This window comes from Colobus angolensis, unplaced genomic scaffold (assembly GCF_000951035.1).
Source record: "Colobus angolensis palliatus isolate OR3802 unplaced genomic scaffold, Cang.pa_1.0 Scaffold52, whole genome shotgun sequence".
Taxonomy (NCBI): domain Eukaryota; kingdom Metazoa; phylum Chordata; class Mammalia; order Primates; family Cercopithecidae; genus Colobus; species Colobus angolensis.
This window is the reverse complement of record NW_012118710.1, coordinates 7,211,590-7,232,661: the sequence shown is the minus strand read 5'-3', so window position 1 is coordinate 7,232,661 and position 21,072 is coordinate 7,211,590. Positions and strand designations below refer to the sequence as shown.

Sequence of the window (21,072 nt, the reverse complement as noted above, 5' to 3'; positions counted from 1 at the left end):
GCTATAAATTTCCCTCTACACACTGCTTTAAATGTGTCCCAGAGATTCTGGTATGTTGTATGTTGCTTCTCATTGGTTTCAAAGAACATCTTCATTTCTGCCTTCATTTTGTTATGTACCCAGTAGTTGTTTAGGAGCAGGTTGTTCAGTTTCCATGTAGTTGAGCGGTTTTGATTGAGTTTCTTAGTCTTGAGTTCTAGTTTGATTGCACTGTGGTCTGAGAGACAGTTTGTTATAATTTCTGTTCTTCATTTAATGTAAAGCTACATTAAAGAGAATCCCTGCCCTCCTTAGACTCTTCTCTCTTGGCCAAGGTGCAGTATATTTCTTCATAGCGTTTAAGAGGAAAGAGAGGACGTTTAAGAGGCAGTGAGATGTGGCTTCCTGTGCCTTCCCTTCCTGCATTGTATAATTTTATGTAAGGAAGGCTGCTAGTTTTTTCAATCTGACATTGACATGACCCTGGTTAAGTAACCTTTCACCTAACCCTTTCTAGCTTATTTGCTAGAAAGGGTCATACTGGTTGCGCAATAACCTATAAGGCTCCTGAGCACATCAGATACTTTCACTTTCTGTTTTTCTTGACAAAATGCAACACCCCACTGAGTACCACCTTCAACTTGTTTCCAGATGCACCATTGGTAAGACAGCTTCCTCCCCATCATTTCATGTAGGTTTGCAGGAAATAAACAAATAGAGAAATATCTTTTTTAAATTTTGGAGCAGATTAAGTGATGCGTGGATAAACGCTTACATTCTCAGATATGTTTAATACTGCCTGGTCTTAGAACACTCAATCTTTTAAAATAATTAATGCTGGGATGACTTAAAATTTAAAAAAAAAGTAATTTGAGTACTCAGTTGAATAATATGCCCTTCTTTATGTCATTGTTATAAAACAATGTTTTTCCTGTTATAATCTTGAACCTTAAACTTTCCAAGGATTGAGATTTCATAAATTGCCATGAGAAAGTAGCTTGTTTTCCAGGTATCTGTAAGATGCTTGAGTGAGGAACTTCAAGATAATTGGAAAACTCTATGAATAACCTGTTGGCTTTTTCCATTTTAGGGGTGAGCTTACTCATACCACACGGTGCCATCCCAGAGGAGAATTCTTGGGAGATTTATATGTCCATCAACCAAGGTGAACCCAGGTGAGAGACAGAGAATGGCATATTAAAGACAGTGGCTCATGCCTCTAATCCCAGTACTTTGGGAGGCTGAGGCAGGCAGATCACTTGAGGTCAGGAGTTCGAGACCAGCCTGGCCAACATGGCGAAAGCCTGTCTCTACATAGGTTACAAAAAACGTAGCCAGGCATGGTGATGAATGCCTGTAATCCCAGCTACTCAGGAGGCTGAGGCTAGAGAATCACTTGAACCTGGAAGGCAGAGGATGTGGTGAGCCAAGATCGTGCCACCGTACTTCAGCCTGGGCGACAGTGAGATTCCATCTCAACAACAACAACAAAAAAGACATTTGAAATATGAAATGGAACTTCTGTAGAAAATCTGAAACTATTAAGAGAATGAGACTTAGAGGTGTATAGATGAGATCATAAACTCCTTGACTCTAGAAAGGAAAAAAACAGTTGCAAAACTATTGGCTGAAATGAAACTATACATGACTCCACATTTTTATTGTCATCAGTCTCTACACAAGAGACACCAAATGGAAAAGAGTGAATTGTTAGACAGGTCAGAAGTAGGGCCACTCCATAAACAGTGAGCGTCTCACAGAGTCTTCCTCTCCAAAGAAAATATCCCCAGAGGCACTCACTGGTGCTAAGCCTTAGGCAAGTACATACAATGATTGATTTGTGATCCTTTTAAGTTTAGCAGAAGACCTACTCTATACTGCCTGAGAGAGACAATTTCTTAGGCAATTTTCGCCAATGTAAAAATATGATCTGAAACTTCAACTGCTTTCAGGCCTGACAGATTTCAGCAGCATTAAATTCAATTACAGGAACAAATACAAATCTTGTTGCATTCCCTTTTAATGAAAGTAGTTGGTTATTTTCTTAGTGCAAGTATAATATTTTTGGAAATGTTGTCTTCCTCCACACAAGATAAACCTAACTCCTCTTCAGAAAGCAATTTCTCTCATAAACTAGATATATACCTCTAGCATTTTTAGTCATAACATCTTGGTTATTTTAGAATAGATTCTTTTGGTTGTTGTTAGCAAAGAACACATGAAAGAAAAACACTGGGAGGAAAAATAGCCAGAGAAACAGATGGTTTAAACAGATTTTGATAGCTATTTCTATTAAAGGATTTATTGGTGCCCAGTAGTTTTAACTTCCTGCTGTACAGGGCTCGAGAGGCATGGAAGAAAAGGTTCTGCCATTTGGTTGTGAGGCTGGCTCTTAGGGGATTTGTGTGCAGGTTGTGCTATGTTGGGATCCCACATTATTTCCCCTGCTGTCTAAAGCTAGATTCTTCACTTGTATATCTGAAAAAGTGCTGATGTCTAAATATCTCCACTTGGCACTTGGGGGGGAAAAGAGGCTCAGAAAGTTTGAAGAGTTTACCCAAAATCTTAGGTTAGTCACTTAAGCAGACCTAAAAATGGAGTTCCCTGGATGGAAGTCACCCCTTTTTTACCCATTGGGTTGATTTACTTAAGAAACCATATTTGTTTGAATTTGTGGTTATGGCCCATTACACATATGCTTTAAAACATATCATGCTGCAAAAATTAAGCGTGAGGTATAATCCAGTCCGCCTTCCCTGAATCACAGCTTCCTATACACTCCTAGCTCTGCATCCCCATCCCTTGGTTGTAATTGATCCACTGAGCCTGTGTCGAGCTTATTCCTCTCAAATCCATCCCCAGCGTCATCCACTTCATTACATGAGAACCAACTTACGGCAATTTCGCATTTTCCGAGGCACCTCATTTACAACTTACCTGCAATTTTAAAGTAATAGTGAGGAATACCTAGAACTCGCAAGAGCCCAGAGATCTCAAAAAACAGGTTGGCCTCCTGTGGTCACCCCTTGAAAGCTTTGTAAGCTCCATGGTAACCAGTTTGGTTTATCCTTCTGTGTCTACTGCTGTCGAGGAAGGTGGACAGAAACAGAAGAACCTTATCTAACACTTTAGATCTGTAAGGTATGAATTTTTCTCTCTACTAAACTATGAAAAAAACAAAATTAGAGGAAGCTGCATATTCCTTTTCAGGGAGCTGAAACCTTCTCAGATGTTATCTCTAAGGAAATGACCTGTCACTGGGCTAAAGGCCATTTACCTTCCTTGACAAGCCTCACTCCCTTTTGATAGCTCACAACTACTTAGAAAAACACTGAAAATAGCAAATACCCTTCTACTACTTCTTTTTAAGCTGGAGTGTATTATTTCATCTATGTAAGGAGGCTGCTTGGGTCTGGTTTTTCAGCTTTTAATCTTGTGATTAATCAGGAAAAGGCCAGTGTGTCATCTTTTCTTTGTAATATCACTTGAAAATCCATTTTCATTTTGGGCTGTATGTCTGCCATCCTGAACTTGTGCTGAGAACAAGGCCCATTTTCCTCAAAGTTCGTGGAGCTGGAATGCACTGCTCAGTTCCTTTCGTCTTTATCTCTAGAGCCACCATGGTTCCCTCCCTCTTAGTTCATCCTGAGAACTGGATTTGTGAACTCTCCATCACCTCCACACACACAGAGCACAGTAGGATCTTCCAAACCACATCTTTATGCTGTATTGAAATTAAATTCTGCTCCATTTTTGCTATTGACTATACATTTCTGTTGCCCATGTCTGAGTTACAGCCCCAATATAGCAGGGTAGTGATGTAATTGACGTGGGACTGGTATGTTTAATCAGGGCCTTTAATCCGTTCTAAAAATTGGGTTAAAGAGGTGTAGAGGGGTGAGGATGGCTTCCTGGAGATGTCATTGAACTGAGGTCTTAAAAGATGAATAGGAATTAGCCAGACAAAGCAGTAAGGTCTATAACTCAATGATTCCCTTCCTCCACAATGCATTTTCCTATAGTTTTCTATGGAGGTTTGAAGGGTAGAGGGGTCTAAACCCAGTGATTTTTTTCCTCCTTTAAAGTCACCCTGATGCCAGAACATTGCATTCAATACCATCCTTCCAATGGTAGCCCAGGCCTTGCCACAGGCAAAGAGTTGGTTTAATGCATTATCCCATTTAGAACATAGAGGATATTTAGCTACATTGTAGGAACAGGTACTGGAGTGGCCTGACACAAAGGCCATGGCATGAAATTGGAGCTGTCAGAATTAGCCTACTGGTGAGAAGCCCTGGGGCTCCTCCTGGATCAAGGGTATGTAAGCCATCCATGCTAGATGTGGCCTCCTCCCCTCCACAGGGCTTTACTCCCTCTGCAGGGGAGGAAAACAGCAGTAACGACTCTCAAAAAAAAAAAAAAAAAAAAAAATAGCCTGTCTCATTTCCCAAACTTTAATTTGAAAGATTTGGGGCATTTCCCTCCCTCCTTCTTTCCTTTCTTTCCTTCCTTTCCTTCCTCTCCTTCCTTCCTTTCTTCCCTTCCTTCCTTCTTTTCCTTCCTTCCTTCTTTCCTTCCTTCCTTTCCTTCCTTTTCTTCCTTCCTTTCCTTCCTTCCTTTCCTTCCTTTCTTTCCTTTCTTTCTTTTCTTTCTTTCTTTTCTTTCTTTCGACAGTTTTGCTCTTGTTGTCCAGGCTGGAGTGCAATGGCGTGATCTCAGCTCACCACAACCTCCACCTTCTGGGTCCAAGTGATTCTCCTGCCTCAGCCTACCTAGTAGCTGGGATTAAAGGCATGTGCTACCATGCCTGGCTAATTTTACATTTTTAGTAGAGATGGGGTTTCTCCATGTTGGTCAAGCTGGTCTCAAACTTCTGACCTCAGGTGATGCACCTGCCTCAGCCTCCCCAGGTGCTGGGATTATAGGCGTGAGCCACCGGCCCAGTCGGGGTATTTCTTTTTTCTTTTTTTACATTTTATTGGGAATGCTTTTGAGGGAGGGGAAATTTTATTCTACGCACTTTAGATCTTTTTTTTTTTTTTTTTTTTTTTTTTGAGATAGAGTCTCTGTTGCTCAGGTTGGAGTGCAGTGGCACCATCTCGGCTCACTGCAACCTCTGCCTCCCAGGTTCAAGTGATTCTCTCTGCCTCAGCCTCCCGAGTAGCTGGGATTACAGGCACCCGCCATCACACCCAGCTGATTTTTGTATTTTTAGTAGAGGGCATATTGGCCGGGCTGGTCTCGAACTCCTGACCTCGGGTGATCCACCCGCCTTGGCCTCCCAAAGTGCGGATTACAGGCATAAACCACCGTGTGCCCAGCCTTTAGATCATTTTTATAAAATTAAGGCATTCAAATGGGATTAAAAAATCAATCTCATTTCAGAGGTTCTTTTCACTGACATTACAATAAGAGAATGATACAGACAAAGCAGGAAGTTCCCACTACCCCTCTCCTCTCCTCTCCCCTCTCCTCTCCCCTCCCCGCTCTCCTTTTGCACCTCACCCCTGACCCCATGGTTGGAGAGGAGAGAACTGGACCTGAAAATTATTATATGGGGCTTTCTTCTGAAAAGCAATAAAATGAAACCAAAGGCAAACATTCATTTATTTTTCCAATTACACTGTCATGTGGATACTCCTGACCAAATGCTTAGACTAAAATTGGAAGTGTTGTAAGTCATCTTATTGAAGAATTTACAAAAGAACACATATTTTTAAATTTGGGCTCAGCCCAGATGGGACATTTCAACCACTTCTGTTAGATGGTATGATCTTCCCAGTAGACACATTTTGGGGTAAGGATTGAGAAGGTAGAGATGGTGGTAATAGAAAACATTATCTTTTTTATGGTACTTAGATGGTACCATGGCTTTAATAGCAAGCCTTGAAATAAGAGTAAATACAAGACTAGAAAGGCAAAAAGAATCTAGCTCTGGAAAATGGAGAAGAAAGGATAGAATTTCATTCCCAGTAATGGGCTCACAAACAGTGCAGTATAAGCCATTACTATGGAGATCACTGTGATTTTTCTTCCCCAGTAGCAAAAACCACACACACAAAAACAAAATTGTAAACACACATACACACACCTCCTCATATATCATGCGGACCTAAGCACTCAGAAATGTCCTTGGACTATTTGAGAGGACCTCATCTCCAAAAGAGTAAAAAGAAAGCAGGTATATATCTTTTATTAATGAGATTAAAAGATGGGCCAGCTGGTCATTCTCTTAATAAGAATGGAGTTTTTATGATATTAATCTGTTCATAGTAAACTATTCTTTATGTTATAGCAGACATTCGTGGCCATTCTAAACTGCCCATCTCAGTAAAATATGAAACTGTGTATGCTTTTCCTGGCACCTTTGAGGGCCTTGATTTTTCAGAAGGTAACACACCCTCTCCTGCTGCCAAGCCCAGGAGTTTGAGACCAGCTTGGGCAACAAGTGAGACCTTGTCTGTATAGAAAATAAAAATAAAATGAAACAAAATTAGTCGGGCATGTAGTCACAGCTACTCAGGAGGCTGGGGTGGGAGGATGGCTTGAGAATGGGAGATGAAGGCTGCCATGAGCCAAGATTGCACATTTCACTCCAGCCTGGGCTATAGAGCGAGACCCTGTCTCAAACGACAATGAAAGAAAAAGGAGTCTTAAAAACCAAATTACAGTATTTTAATAACTAGATGTTACTGAACAGTTATATAAGAAAAATGAAATGTCTTCAAGGGACCCTGCTACTATGGATGGTTTCACCAAGCATATTTGTTAACAATTACTAGGAAAACCAAAACCATAGCTGATATATTTCATACCATAATAGGTTAAGCCCCATTAGCAAACCCAGTTATTTAAATGAATGATCATATTGCAGTGTGGTATATACGGTGACCAGAGCGAAAGGATGGACCCTGTTTAAAGCCTCAGGGAAAGTTTCAGAGAAGTAACAGTTGTCTTATAAACTAAAAGAGTTAAAGGGGTTCCTTTCCAAGGGAGTGGTGTGTTCAAAGGCACAGAGGTATAAACAGCATCACATATTTTTGAAACTAAGCAAAGCAGAGCAAAATGTGAAAGGAAGAGTGTAGGGCCGGGCGCAGTGGCTCACGCCTGTAATCCCAGCACTTTGGGAGGCCAAGGTGGGCAGATTACCTGAGGTGGGGAGTTTGAGACCAGTCTGACCAACATGGAAAAACCCCATCTCTACTAAAAATACAAAATTAGCTGGGCGTGGTGGCACATGCCTGTAATCCGAGCTACTAGGGAGGCTGAGGCAGGAGAATCGCTTGAACCTGGGAGGCGGAGGTTGCAGTGAGCTGAGATCGTGTCATTGCACTCCAGCCTGGCCAACAAGAGCAAAACTCTGTCTCAAAAAAAAAAAAAAGAAAGAAAAGAAAAAGAAAAAGGAAAAAGGAAGGAAGAGTGACAGGAAATGAGGCTGATAAAATAAGGACTAGATCATGTAGCAAGTTTGCCATCCAGAGAATATCCAATTTATCTGGTGGGTAGGGGTGAATGAGGCTTAAATTTTGGTCATGCTTATATTTTAGATAGATGCTGTTTCATTTCCACTGATACTGCCCAAGTTCAAATCTTTACCAGATAAGCACCCTCCTTGAGAGCACAGTGAAACTATGTTTTATTTTCCTTGGCACAATTATTAATAGTGTTTCTTTTCCTCTTCAAAAGTATCTCAATTTGGGCAATAATTTATAGTCACTCTACTTTTGAGTGCCCTTGTCTCTAGTTTTTAATGTTGCTAAATCTATTCTCTAATCCCCACTTTGCTCTCAGCAGGGAGTTTTGAGATAGACTTGGGGAGAAACATGGCAAGATCTGCTCTGTGTGTGTGTCTGTGTGTGTGTGTTTTAATGTGTGATGAAGGAATTGAAGATAATTCCCAGAATTCTGGCTCAGAAACTGATGATTAATTAGGAGAGAGAGATTTGCCGACTGAAGGTCACTTGAGAGTTTGTGATAATAGTTGCTCTGGGAGCAACTTTGGATTTCTTTCCAGGGAATAAACATAGCTCTTTGACTTACAAGAAAAAGGGTAGGGAAAAAGAATGACTGAAGAATTAATAAAGAAGGAAAAAAGAATATTTATTATCTGAACAAAAAGATGACTGTTGAATCGAAATCCCACATCAGCTTTTGCCAGAGCATGTGGCCATAATCTCATTTAACTAGTAAGATGTCATGATATTCGGCATAATTATGCCTACTTGCTTCATTCAAGGCAAAATCTTCTGCCTTTCTTTGTTTTCTTTGCCTTCCGAAGTAAGAATATGCTGGTCCTGGAACTCATTGAAGTGAACTGATAACAGAAATAATTTGTCAGGAAAATAATGCAGGCTTCAGCATTGACACCGCATAAGAGATAAAAAATCTCAGCTGGGCTTGGTGGCTCATGTCTGTAATCCCAGCACTTTGGGAGGCTGAGGTGGGTGGATCACCTGAGGTTGGGAGTTCAAGACCAGCCTGACCAATATGGAGAAACCCCGTCTCTACTAAAAATACAAAATTAACCAGGCGTGGTGGTGCATGCCTGTAATCCCAACTACTACGGAGACTGAAGCAGAAGAATCGCTTGAATTCAGGAGGCGGAGGTTGTAGTGAGCCAAGATCAAGCCATTGCACTCCAGCCTGGGCAACAAGAGTGAAACTCTATCTCAAAAAGAAAAAAAATTATCAGAAATGATATAGCATGGTTGAGTGGAGAGGACACAGGAATTCAGAAGTCTTGGATTCCAATCCCTCCTCAGCAACAGCCTGTGTGTGTAACCTTGAACAAATCATTCTCTTTCTCTAGGCCTCAGTTTTATCATCTACCAATTTTATATATTAGTAACTTTGCTTTCAGATTTTGGTGAGGATGATAAAATGACCTGATAGCTGAGAAGTCTGGTGCAAACTATGAAGTACTTTTTAAAAGCTACATTTGGAAATCATCCTCTTATACCTGGTCTTACTTTTTTTTATTACATAGAAGACAGAAATTCTCTGAAGTGCATGCAATTTGCTTTAGCTCTGTCCCAGTGATGTAGAGTTCATCTCTTTTTGTTGCTAACACAGTCCTAGACTCTTTTTGTTGCTAACACAGTCCTAGACTTTCAGAGGAAAGATTAATTCAATTACAGCAAACATATTAATAATTGGCTTTAAAACCAAGAGCCTCATGAAGATACAAATGACTCCCTCAATTCCTTTGAGTCTATCTCTATTTCTCACAACGCTCTGGCATGTGATTTTTACTTTAAAGGTATATCGTATGAGTCTAAACAGTAGACTCCACGTGGGCTGGTGTTAAGATTAGGAAATCAGTGACCAGTCAAGCAGGGCAGGTCAGTCAACCTTATGCTGCCTTAAACAAGTTTTCTCCCTGTCCATTTTGTCAGGCTTTTCTTGCTAGTGATGGATGAAAATGCATAAATCGTCCCTGTCATCATTTGCATTAAATGGTCAATTAGGGATTTGAATATGTTTTGTTGCTGTGAAACTTAGAAATCTGTCTTTTGTCTTGGAAGAATCCAATTGACAGTATATACCTATTTTTTCCAAGAGATTTGGCATTAATGAACTCTATACCAGGCATAGAGAGAATCACCGAGGAAAGATGCTTCCCAGGTAACAAAGGGGGCTTTTTGTGTTAGTGCAAGGGGGAGTAAATTGCTGCCATTTGGGAAATACGTTAATTCTTTCAGGCTACCAGTGCCATGCAGTGTAACAAAAAGGGCAATTTATCAAATGGTATCTTAGTGGCCTAGAAGGGTTAATGCACCTTTAACTGAAGATTGTACTCTGTTCTCCAGTGAAATCATGATGATTTCTTCACAGAGTCATTGAGGTTAGAATATAATGCCATTAACCCACCGCCACCCCCCACCAAAAAAAAAAAAAAAAAAAAAAAAAAAAGAGCAGAGGAAGAGATAGAAAAAGAGGGAGAGGAACAAAATTTTTAGAAATGGCATTGTCATTTCAAGACCTGCTCTTTTTGGAAGGAAGCATTTCTCCGTGCTGTTCCTCCTCACCTCACACCCCCTTGGTCCACAAGTAAACACATGTAAATAAAAATTGCCATCATCTTAATCAGAGTGCATTTGAAGACCATGGACACTCACAATGTGAAATGATTAGAGTGGCCCAGAGGAGTCTTTAATTAAAGATGCCATTGACCAGATAACAATGGTTTGTGAATGTTGTTAATAGATCTGAATGGAAGGTGTACCTTAATTCAATAAGAGGAAAGTCACTGGTCCATGAGTTTGATTGCACATTGTAAAGGAGCACCACATACTGTAATTATTTTTATTTGTATGTGCCATCTCTTTTATTGCCCATGCTGGAAGTAGAAATAACCTGTCCTATTAAGATATTTAATATATATCATCCTTTCTACTTCACTTTGTTACAGCCTAATAAAAATACCCGAAGACACCAGCCCACATGGAGACAGCCCCCACACTTTCTAAGACAATCCACATAGCCCTCTGAAAACCTGGACAATCAACCTCCTATTCCCTGCAGTTATAATCTTTAAACCATAACAACTTCCCAGGACTCTATAAAGTTATATACAAATACGGAGCTTCGCTCTGCAAATTACAGTGGGGTTCTGGAAACTGAAACAATGAAGATTGCCCTAAAGTGAACAGATACCTTTGTTGGATTGTGTGGTGTCTGAGAGACAACGGTGGATCAGGAGACAGCCCCAGGGGGATCTCAAGGGATGAAAATTCTGGCAGAAGGCAGAAAGCTGGCTCCCTAGAGATGTCCTAGTTCCTAGAACCTGTGAATTTACAAGCATACAAAGGGGAATTTGCAGATGTAATTAAGATCAAAGACCTTGAGAAGGAGAGATTATCCTGGACTCTCCAAATAGACCTAACATAAGGGTCCTTAGGAGAGGAAGGTAGGAATATCAGCGGGAAAGACAGATTTGAAGGTATCGCTTGAAGATGGAAGAAGGGACCTTGAGCCAAGGAATGCAGGCAGCCTCTAGAAACTAGATTCTCCTGGAACCTTCAGAAGGAGCACAAGCCTCCTGACAGCCTTCATATTAGCTCAGTTAGACTTCTGACCTAGAGAACTGTGGGATAATTTGTGTTTTAAGCCAGTAAGTCTGTGCTGTGACAGTAATGGGAAACTAATACAAGCTTCTATTTTGACCCCGCTCTGTACCTCAGGGCCCTGCTTTCCTCGGGTTTTGTTTAGTGTCTATGAGTCCAGTCTTCATTCCCATGCCAACATTTTAATTTAAACCCCAGGTTTGGAGAATATATCCCAGGGAACACATTCCTTCTTCCTTCCACTGCCTACCTATACCAACCATGACTAACAGAGCAGTAGACTGTGGTTCCAGCTCTGCCACAAAGTTGAGATATGACTTTGGTTGGGTCACCGACCCCATGCCATGCATCTGAACAAAGAAAGTGTTGGCCTCATAACTCCTGAGCCCCTCCCCAGCCTAAAATAAAAGGATTCTGTGAAATAGGTTTCAGATTACCCCAGAGAAGGCTGTTCTCTCTGTTCAAAATGTAAGTGGATAAACAACATAGTGGATATAAAAAATGCCCTAGCAGCATGATACATAGTCCCACTCTTCTCCCATCCTCCTCACTCTCATTCATTTTTAAGGCACTTTCAATGAGCCATCATCTCACTATCTCACTTCTTCTAAAAAGACAAGCTAAATGCAAGCCCAACACTGCCTGAAAGACTAGGCTTAAATTGTGTCTAGGAACTGGTGATTTACACGATTTGTGATTCCTTTAGTATATTAATTGGTAAACACCCTATGAAAGTGTGTGTAAACTAAAGCCATTTCACATATGCAAACAGGGTAATCTCTCTGTGTGGTGTTGCTCAAATTTCAGCAAATTCAGATACTCATTCCAGTGTGTATATAATTCCTCTCCCACCCCAACCCCATATGCCATCTCTCTTTCTGTGATCCTATTTCAGATAATAGCATGTGGGTGACCCAGATCTTTAAGCCCTTTAATAGAACATCCATATGTTTCTATCCTCAGTGAATTGAACTTGTTGCTTGTAACAATCCACTGTTCTAAGTGCTCCTTTTCCTGCCCCAATGGATGGACTACAATGGCTTGATGACCTATAACATTATTTCCAGTTACTGCTAATCAGTGCCCCAACCTGACATCTTTGCTTATTAATACACATGTTACTTAGAGAAATGGGATGTAGGAACAGTTCCTGTGTAGTTGGATTTTCCATCATTGTAGTATCAGCCAGGGCCTTAATATTGAGCATTTAAACTTGACCATCATCTAAATTCCACTTCAGAATGGACCGTCCTATATTTGATGGAGCACCAAGGCCCCAGTGCATAAGATGTTGCTTTGGATTTTTTTTTTTTAAGAACTACACAACTTTTCTCAAATGTTAGTGTCAGCACCACCTTGCATGTAGAAAATGCAGGTTCGTGGGCCCTATCCCAGAAACACCAGATCAAAATCTTCATTGGTGGCATCCAGGAGTATAATTTTAAACAAGCTTCCTAAGCAATTTTGAAAATCATTATAGTTTTAGAACCACTTGACAATGAAAACAGGAGTCTGCTATAATAAAGAAAAAATGTTGCTGCCCACTTTTGTCCTCCATTCTGCTTCTCACTTCCTGTTCCCCTCTCCAGGAATCTGTTTTCTTAAATCACACATAGTGATTACCAGAGGTAGAGGACATAGCCACAGTGTTGGGGTTGACTGACAGGAAAAGCTGGCTTTAAAGGGTCCATCTCTCTAGGAGATTCAGTGATGTCATTTCCCTAGGGCCGATCTGAAATCTCTGGTCAGATCAATTGAGTGAGAGAGAGAGAGCTGACTCCAAAAAAAGAGAGAGAGAGACGCACAAATAATAAACCTTAAAACCTTGTTTTTATCCATAGCAATTTTAGCACCCCAGGTCAAAATCTGAGGATCTTAATGAAAAATGAATAATAATAATTAAAACTGTATGTCTTGTGGGTAGAAAACTCTAGGAGGCTGGAGTTACCTTGCTTTCTAACCTTTAAGACTGAGTACAGCTTCCATCTATCAGCCTTGATGTCTTTTCCATTCAAATATGATTTAATTATGTATCGACCCAGGGTCTGACATAGTAAAACTATCATTACTCTCCTTCCTGGATTCCTGAGTGATACTCTGGGTAAAGGTGATCAAACCTACATTAATCTAGAATATAGACCATAAGGAGGAAAGGAGGGAACGATAATTACCAAGGACAGCATGGAAGACAACAGCTACAGTAAAAATCTCATATTGGAACTTGGAACTGGTCATTTTCCTTAAAGAAAGTGAAGTGTTACAAGTCTAGCAGCAGGTCAAGGAGTATTGAGCACAGAGACAAAATGTCCAGGATACACCTCCCATCCTGCCATGGTTGTTAGCAGTTGCTGCCTTGTAGCTGACCTTCAGCATGACCTCTGGTTGGCACTCATGTGCAGATGGATGCTGTAGGATGTTAGGTACTACGTGGTGAGGTCTGGACCCTCACCCTGTCACCACCAACTACAGCACCTTCATCATCCTCCACTGTGTTAATCAGTGGCCCCACTGATTTTTTAAAATTATTATTTTAATAGTTTTTAGGAAACAGGTAGTGTTTGGTTACATGAATACATTATTTAGTGGTGATTTCTGAGATTTTGGTGCACCCATCACCTGAGCGGTGTATACTGTACCCAGTCACTGACAGGACTAGTCAGGTCATCAAGACAGTCAACAAAGAATGGACTTAAAGTGTAGCCTAGAACAAAATGGACTTAATGGATATTTACAGAGCAGTCTACCTGCTCATTTCTTTGTAAGAATTCTAGAAGAATTCTCCCTGGGCCTTCTATTTTTATGCATTCATTTTTTATTATTTATTTTTTTGAGACAGTCTCACTCTTTTGCCCAGGCTGGAACACACTGGGGTGATCTCAGCTCACTGCAACATCCGCCTCCCAGGTTCAAGCAATTCTCTCGCCTCAGCTTCCTGAGTAGCTGGGACTACAGGCATGCACCACCACGCCTGGCTAATTTTTTTTTTTTTTTTTTTTTTTCCAGTAGAGACAGGGGTCTCACCATGTTGGCCAGGCTGGTCTTGAACTCCTGACCTCAAGTGATCACCCCACCTCAGCCTCCCAAAGTGCTGGGATTACAGACGTGAGCCACCATGCCCAGCCGCATTCATTTAAAAAAAATAATAATCTTGACAAAATTGCAAACTCAAGGGAAAGTTGCAAGGATAATATCAAGAATTCCTGTGTGTCCTACACTCAGATTCACAAATGTTAATATTTTACTAAATTTTCTGTATTTGTCTCTTTCCTCTCTCCTTATATACATATAAAAATGAATAAAATACATATATATGTGCATATATATACTTTCTAACCACTGTGAACAAGGTGACCCTTTATCCCTAGATACTTTCATGTATATATCCCGCAACCAGGAAATTATCTTCTATAAACATAGCACAATTAACAAAATCAGGAAATTAACATTGATAAAATACTCTTAGTACACTACACACTTTATTTATATTTTACTTGTCTGAATAATGTCCTTGAGAGCAAATTAAAGTCCAAGTCACTTCATTGCATGCTGTTGTCCTGTGCCTTTGGTCTGCTTTAATGTGGAACCGTTCCTGAATCTTTGTATTTCATGACATTGACAGCTTTGAAGAGTGCAGATAAGTTATGTTGCAGAATATGCTTTCCTCTGAGCTTGTCTAACGGTTCCTTATGAGGAGATTCAGGCTGTGGACTTTTAGCCGGAATATGACAGAAGTGATGCTAGGTTCTCTTCACTGCGTCCTGTTGAGAGGTATATTCTGTGGATCCATCCATTCCAGGGAACGTTAACTTGGTCATTCATGTTAGGTGGTGTCTGCTGTGAAGTACTCTTTTACCCTTGGTAAACAGTTAAGTACCTGGTGGGAAGATACTTTGGGAATGTGTAAATAGTTATTTATTGTTGTTTAAACTCTCACCCAATAGGTTAACATCCATTTATGATTCTCAACCAAGTATTAATGTAGCTGATTGCTAATTGATGGTTTTCTACATTTATTTGTTGGTTTTCTCTTATGTGGAAGAGTTTTCCCTTCTCATTGATTCATTCTTATGTTGATTTTTATTTTGTGGATTCTTATAGTATGACTCAATGGGTTATAATTCTTTACTGCCATGATTTACTCTGATGCTCAAAAGGTTCCAGATTTGATCAGTGAGAATCTCTTCAAGCTGACTTCTGTGTCCTTTTCAACAAGTACTTTTGAGTGCTTACAGCCAGCATATATGAGGCACTGGGGATGCAATGATGAGCTAAGCAGAAAAATAAATAATCCCTGGGCTAGGCATGGTAGTTTACGCCTATAATCCCAGCACATTGAGAGGCCGAGGTGGGTGGATCACCTGAGGTCAGGAGTTCGAGACCAGCCTCACCAACACGGTGAAGCCCCATCTCTACTAAAAATACAAAAATTAGCTGGGCATGGTAGTACGTGCCTGTAATCCTAGCTACTCGGGAGGCTGAGGCTGTAGAATCACTTGAACCTAGGAGACAGAGGTCGCAGTGAGCCCAAGATGGTGCCACTGCACTTCAGCCTGGGCGACAAGGGCAAAACTCTGTCTCAAAAAAAAAAAAAAAAAATTCCCTGGCCTCAAGGAGCCTACATTCTAGTTAGTGGGACAGAAAAAATAACAATAAATAGGCAAATGGTATGGTACACTAGAGGGAATTAAGTGTTGAGGAGAAAAAGCCAAACAAAGATCCGCCTTTAGTATTGGGAATGTTGCAATTACCAAGGCCTGGTCAGAGAAAACCTCATTAGTATGTCAGTTAAGCAAGAACCTGACAGGCACAAGGAGGGCAAATCATGTGGATGTCTAGGGGAAAGCTCTTCTGGGCAGCACCCAGCACTCCAGAGGAGTACGAATTGTAGCAATTCCATGAGGTGAGAAAACACTGGCATTTTTGGTAGGATGACTGAGGTGGCTGCATGGAGGACAGACTGTGAAAGGCAAGAATAAAAGCAAGGAGACCAGCATCATTTCCAAGGAGCCTTAAATGCCCATCATGCACATTCCTAAGGCATTGAGAATTTAAGTCAAAGCGTACATTGATGCAATGACAATGTATGAAAATTGCGTGAATTAATCATCTCAGAAAGCAGAGTTCCTATAGAAATAAGACTGGGCTCAAATTGTTAAACTTTTTCTATCTATACACAGCATTTAAACTACAAATATATATGCATGTATGTATATGTGCATATGTATGTATAGATAGAGAACAGTGAAAAACATTAAGTAGCAAAAGTTCTATGCAAAAAGGTTTTTCAGTCTACAGACCACACTAGGGTATGTAATACATTGAGGTGGTTCATATTTTTATCCTGAAATCACTGCTTTTATTAGTTCACAGTTATTATTAGCTCACAGCAATTTTAGAAAAATGTGTTACCTTTATATGCGACCCCCCCCCCCCCCCCAGCAGGGACATGTATATTGCCTTGTTGTGGATTATGCAATGCTGGAAAGCTTAAACGCCATCTATGATTTCCTTAAGAAGGCTCATTTTTTTGTCCACATCCAATTAAACACTTCCCTCCCCAGCCCTCTGTCCTCAAATGTCCTGAATCTGTATCCATGATTACCCTTGGACTACATTGCAACCCCCTTCCCTGATCTTTCCTTGGGATGTCATAAGATCCAGCAATTTGGCCAGAAATTTCCTAATGGTAACAGAGTAGAAAAGTACAATCTGGTCACAGAGAGCAAGAGCCTGTGAGTGAAAAATTTTGGGTTATTTTCCTGCCATCACCTTGATTGACTCCTCTGTGACCTTATGCTGTTAACACCTGCCTCTATAGGTGTGCGAAGATCTTTAATTAATATTTGTAAATCTCCCTGATTGTTACAGATAGAAGGTAGCAGAAAAGGGCAAATTGTTATTAATCATGGGGAGAAAAAATCTTGAGAGATTTTTGTGAAGTTCTGGTTAACTTCTGGTGAAGTTTTGTTCCTTCACCAGAGAGAGACCTATACCCATGGACACTATTTTCACAGTGGGAGGATTAAATATAAATCTTGAGTTACTTACTTTGCACTTAAGGAAATGCCTAATGCCTATTTAATACAAAACTCCTATTCCATGCCCTGGCTCTTATTCAATACACACTGCCTCTGACTCCTAAAGCTCTCTAAGTTACCACTGTGAAAGGAGTCTTGCTATTCACAAGTGTGAGAGTTCATCTAATTAGCTGATTTCAGTTCATTTGGCATTAAATAATTCCCCAAATTCCCATATGTTTGAACAATATGTTCAACAAGGAGGATAATTCTCTGAAAGCAATTAAATAGTTCTTTTAGGAGAGCTTGTCATTGGTCACTCATAAGCATCCATGCTATTCCTGTCCATGATGAATGCAGGCAGTAATTACATGGAAAGAGCTTCACCCTCTCTGATGGCCGCTGGCAGGCACCCACATACAGGCTGCACATTTGAATTTTATGTTTTTTTTTCAAACCTTGAGTATATTATTCTAAGCTTCCCACCGAGCATTTGATGTTGCTAATACACTGCTTTCCAGTCCTCTCTCCTTGCCTCCCCTACTTAAGGGTAAATGAAGACATGACCATCTTAACCTGTGTTTTGCTCATATAGGAAGAATTGTCTGTTTTGGACTGTGGTTACCTTTGTGGGAGACTCAACTTTTTAAAGGTATCTCCAGGGCTTCTTGGAGAGGGGAGGAGACAATGTGATAATGTTACATCTACTGTTTTAGACGGAGTAGACATAAGATGCTCCTCAATTATATGGCCTGGCTTTATTGCAGCAGCAAGTGATAGACAATGAGCTCAAGTATAACCATTACTAACTTGAGAGAATAGATGTCAACATAAGCAATTCAGAAATGAATAGCACATTGGATGAACTCCGAGAAAAACTCTTTGTTTATAGAAGATCATGGGAAAGATGGTATCTTTTAGCACTAAATTTTATCTTTATTTTGCCCAAGGAATTGCTTTTTTAGTCAAGGATGACATATTTCAATGTCCTTCCTAGGTAGTATAAGTAAAAGCTTTGGTAATAATACCAATTCCAGCTCTCCCATTGCATTGCTCTATATTCAATATTATTATTTTTCTTACAAGTGAAAATTCAGCAAACAAAGGATCAAACAGGTTGTTGAAGAACACATATGCCATTAGAGGAAAAATAAGCAGACATCTGGGTTCTTCTCACTGATTACTGTTCTGTAAACTACTCCTTCTTACTGTTTGAGGGCACAGATTAAAAACAAAAGCCAAAGACATGAAAGAGGGAGGCATTCAATGAGGTATTATGATTCCATTTTAGCTAACTTTCACTTTCTTTGATCTGTTCCATGACTCTGCATTCTCACTGTAAATAATTCACAATTCAGAAAAGCTGAACACCAGGTTTGGATTGAATAATTTTAAATTTAGATCTAAAATAGAAAAGAGTTGAAAGATATACATTTATGTATGATATTATGCACATTTGTAGCTGTCTACTGTGCTATTGCTATATAAGCTGTGTATTTGTTCATTGGCAAAAAATAAATGTTTTCAAAGCCAGAATAGACACACTCAGTCTGTATCTTCAAAATACTGTCTTGCTTCGTAATAATTTGCTTTATCATTTTCCAGCATTAAGAATATTTTAGATTGTGTTTTCGTGAGAAAGGAATTTGATGGTAACGAGATGGCGGGATCAGTCATTTCTATAAAGCTTTTGTTTGCTCATTGATAATGGCATCAAAAATAATAAGGATTCAGTAACTGGTGCATGACCCACCAGCGAGGTCTTTGCATTCTCCAGTTCTGCCCTGTATTTCTAAAGAAGCATTTGTCATTTTGTTGGTGGGTTTATCAAAACCTAGATTTGAAATCTAGGCTTAAACTCTCTCTGTGTGTCTGAGAACTTCATGAAAAATGCTTGTTCTCCAGACCAGTCCTTTGTAAAAGAAAATCCTGGAAAGGAATATTTATAAGCCTGAAGAAAGCCCCAGTCTGTTAACCAAATTCTCATTCAAATATGGCCCCTCCTCTACATACTCCTCTCTTTTATCCTTTTTTCAACTGTGAAGCCTCCAGTCAGATGGCTCTGAGGTGCTCCTGAGTCCTGAAGTCACCTGTGGTCCTCCAGACATGATCGTCACCACTCCCTTTGCATTGACCATCCCACACTGTGCAGATGTCAGTTCTGAGCACTGGAATATCCATTTAAAGAAGAGGACACAGCAGGGCAAATGGGAGGTGAGACCGTTTACTTCCTTTTTTAAACAATGGAATTTGGGTTCCACCTATGGGATAGATTTAACCTTAACATCTAACACCACAAATCAGCATTTCTTTGTTGGCAAAGGGTTGGTGTCAAGTATTTTATAATAGCCTAAACATATTGGCTAGTTTTTTTTTTCTTTTTCCCATTATAATAGAAAAGAGAAGCAAGGGATAATCCAGAGCTTTCTTGTTTGGTTTTAGACTACAGTTGTAATTACCCACATATTCATCTACACCTACATACCTGCTCATTGATCCCCTTCACTTCCTCCTTGGCCTCCTCCCTGTCTTAATGGACATTATTCTGTGGCCTCTGTGGAGTTAGGGAGGAGGTTCAGGGCAGGCAGTCTGTGTTCCGAAGGAAAATAACTATGCCTATTTTTTTTCCATCCTGGGGATTCTAAGGTAACTGTGTTTAATCAGGAACACATTTGCTGCTTAATATATTTTTTTTAGTTAACGAATGCATTGAGAATTATTATCAGTGTCTGTTTCCTGTGTGTATGAGTGCATACAAAAGGGATACAGTAGGAGACAAGGAAAGAGAATGAGGATACACAATAAGACATTAACAACAGGGGAGACAGTCACAGCAAAGACAGATTGCAGTTGAATTACTATTTTAAGTGAAAGCTCTGATTTATCTGCCTGATAGGGCTTCCTTTGTGTCCATCTACAGTCAGCTTGCATGAAACTGGGAGAATTATCTTTGTTGGAACACAATGACATGTTCCAGCCAGCCCTAGGGTCTTCCTCCCAGAAGGCACTTAAGGCCAAAGAAGTAAAAGGAAAATCATGTTTCTTTAGGAGAAGAAAATTCCCAGTTGCTGCAATGGATTACCTTTACCCTGCCCACTAGTGTCTTGAAACTATTTTCTTTATTCTGGAATGCATTCTGCTATTTAGTGTGTTGTAGTGCAACCATCAACAGATTTCCTGGGGCATGAAGTTCCATGGGTTTCCTAAAGGGCCATGTTTTCGTCCTCTTCCCATTATGTTTGGCTTTGCTTTGATTTTTGTCACTTTAATTTTTCTTCCCAGCACTTCCTCACAATCTCTTATACACAGATGGTGTTATATTTATGCTCTATCAAACCAGTCACATATACTAAAGTTCTTCTCAGGGAGGGTGAAATATTCTAGTACATGTATCTAATTCATTTATTTAGTGGTCCCTTGTAAATGATTTCAGTGGGATGAAGGAGGATAAAATGTTTGAGAGAAAATAAACATTACCTTAAGGATATTCAAAGAGTTGTCAGAAACAGGTGTTTGTAAAAAAAAAAAAAAAAAAAAGTGTTGCTTATTGATAAGGTTTAAGATTTCTAAAACTCAACGTTGAACAAATTAGCCAGAAATAGAATTTTCAAAGTGATTTTTGTTATTATAACCAATGAAGTAGAAATTCTAGCACACTGAACATAACCATTTCTTGAGTTTTTTTTTTTTTTCTTTTGAAACGGAGTCTTGCTTTATTGCCCAGGCTGGAGTGCAGTGGAGCGATCTCAGCCTACCGCAACCTCTGCCTCACAGTTTGAAGTGATTCTTCTGCCTCAGACCCCCCCGAGTAGCTGGGATTACAGGCGTGTGCCACCACACCTGGCTAATTTTTGTTAGTAGAGATGGGGTTTCATCATGTTGACCAGGCTAGTCTTGAACTCCTGACCTCAGGTGATCTGCCTGCCTCAGCCTCCCAAAGTGCTGGGATTACAGGCATGAGCCACGACACCCAGTCCATTTCTTGAGTTCTTGATGTCAGCAGTTATTTT

At 40.1% G+C, this 21,072-nt stretch overlaps 1 protein-coding gene across 2 annotated transcripts in view; it reads left to right on the top strand.

Annotated features, from left to right (window-relative positions):
• The window catches only part of UNC5D (unc-5 homolog D (C. elegans)), a 584,569-nt gene that overhangs the window by 517,707 nt on the left and 45,790 nt on the right, over positions 1 to 21,072 (top strand). For both annotated transcript variants that reach the window (XM_011960721.1, XM_011960722.1), the window contains exons 11-12: positions 1,070 to 1,154; positions 19,108 to 19,276. In XM_011960721.1, the coding sequence (XP_011816111.1) occupies positions 1,070 to 1,154; positions 19,108 to 19,276 (254 nt within the window). The remainder of the gene's footprint in view (positions 1 to 1,069; positions 1,155 to 19,107; positions 19,277 to 21,072) is intronic.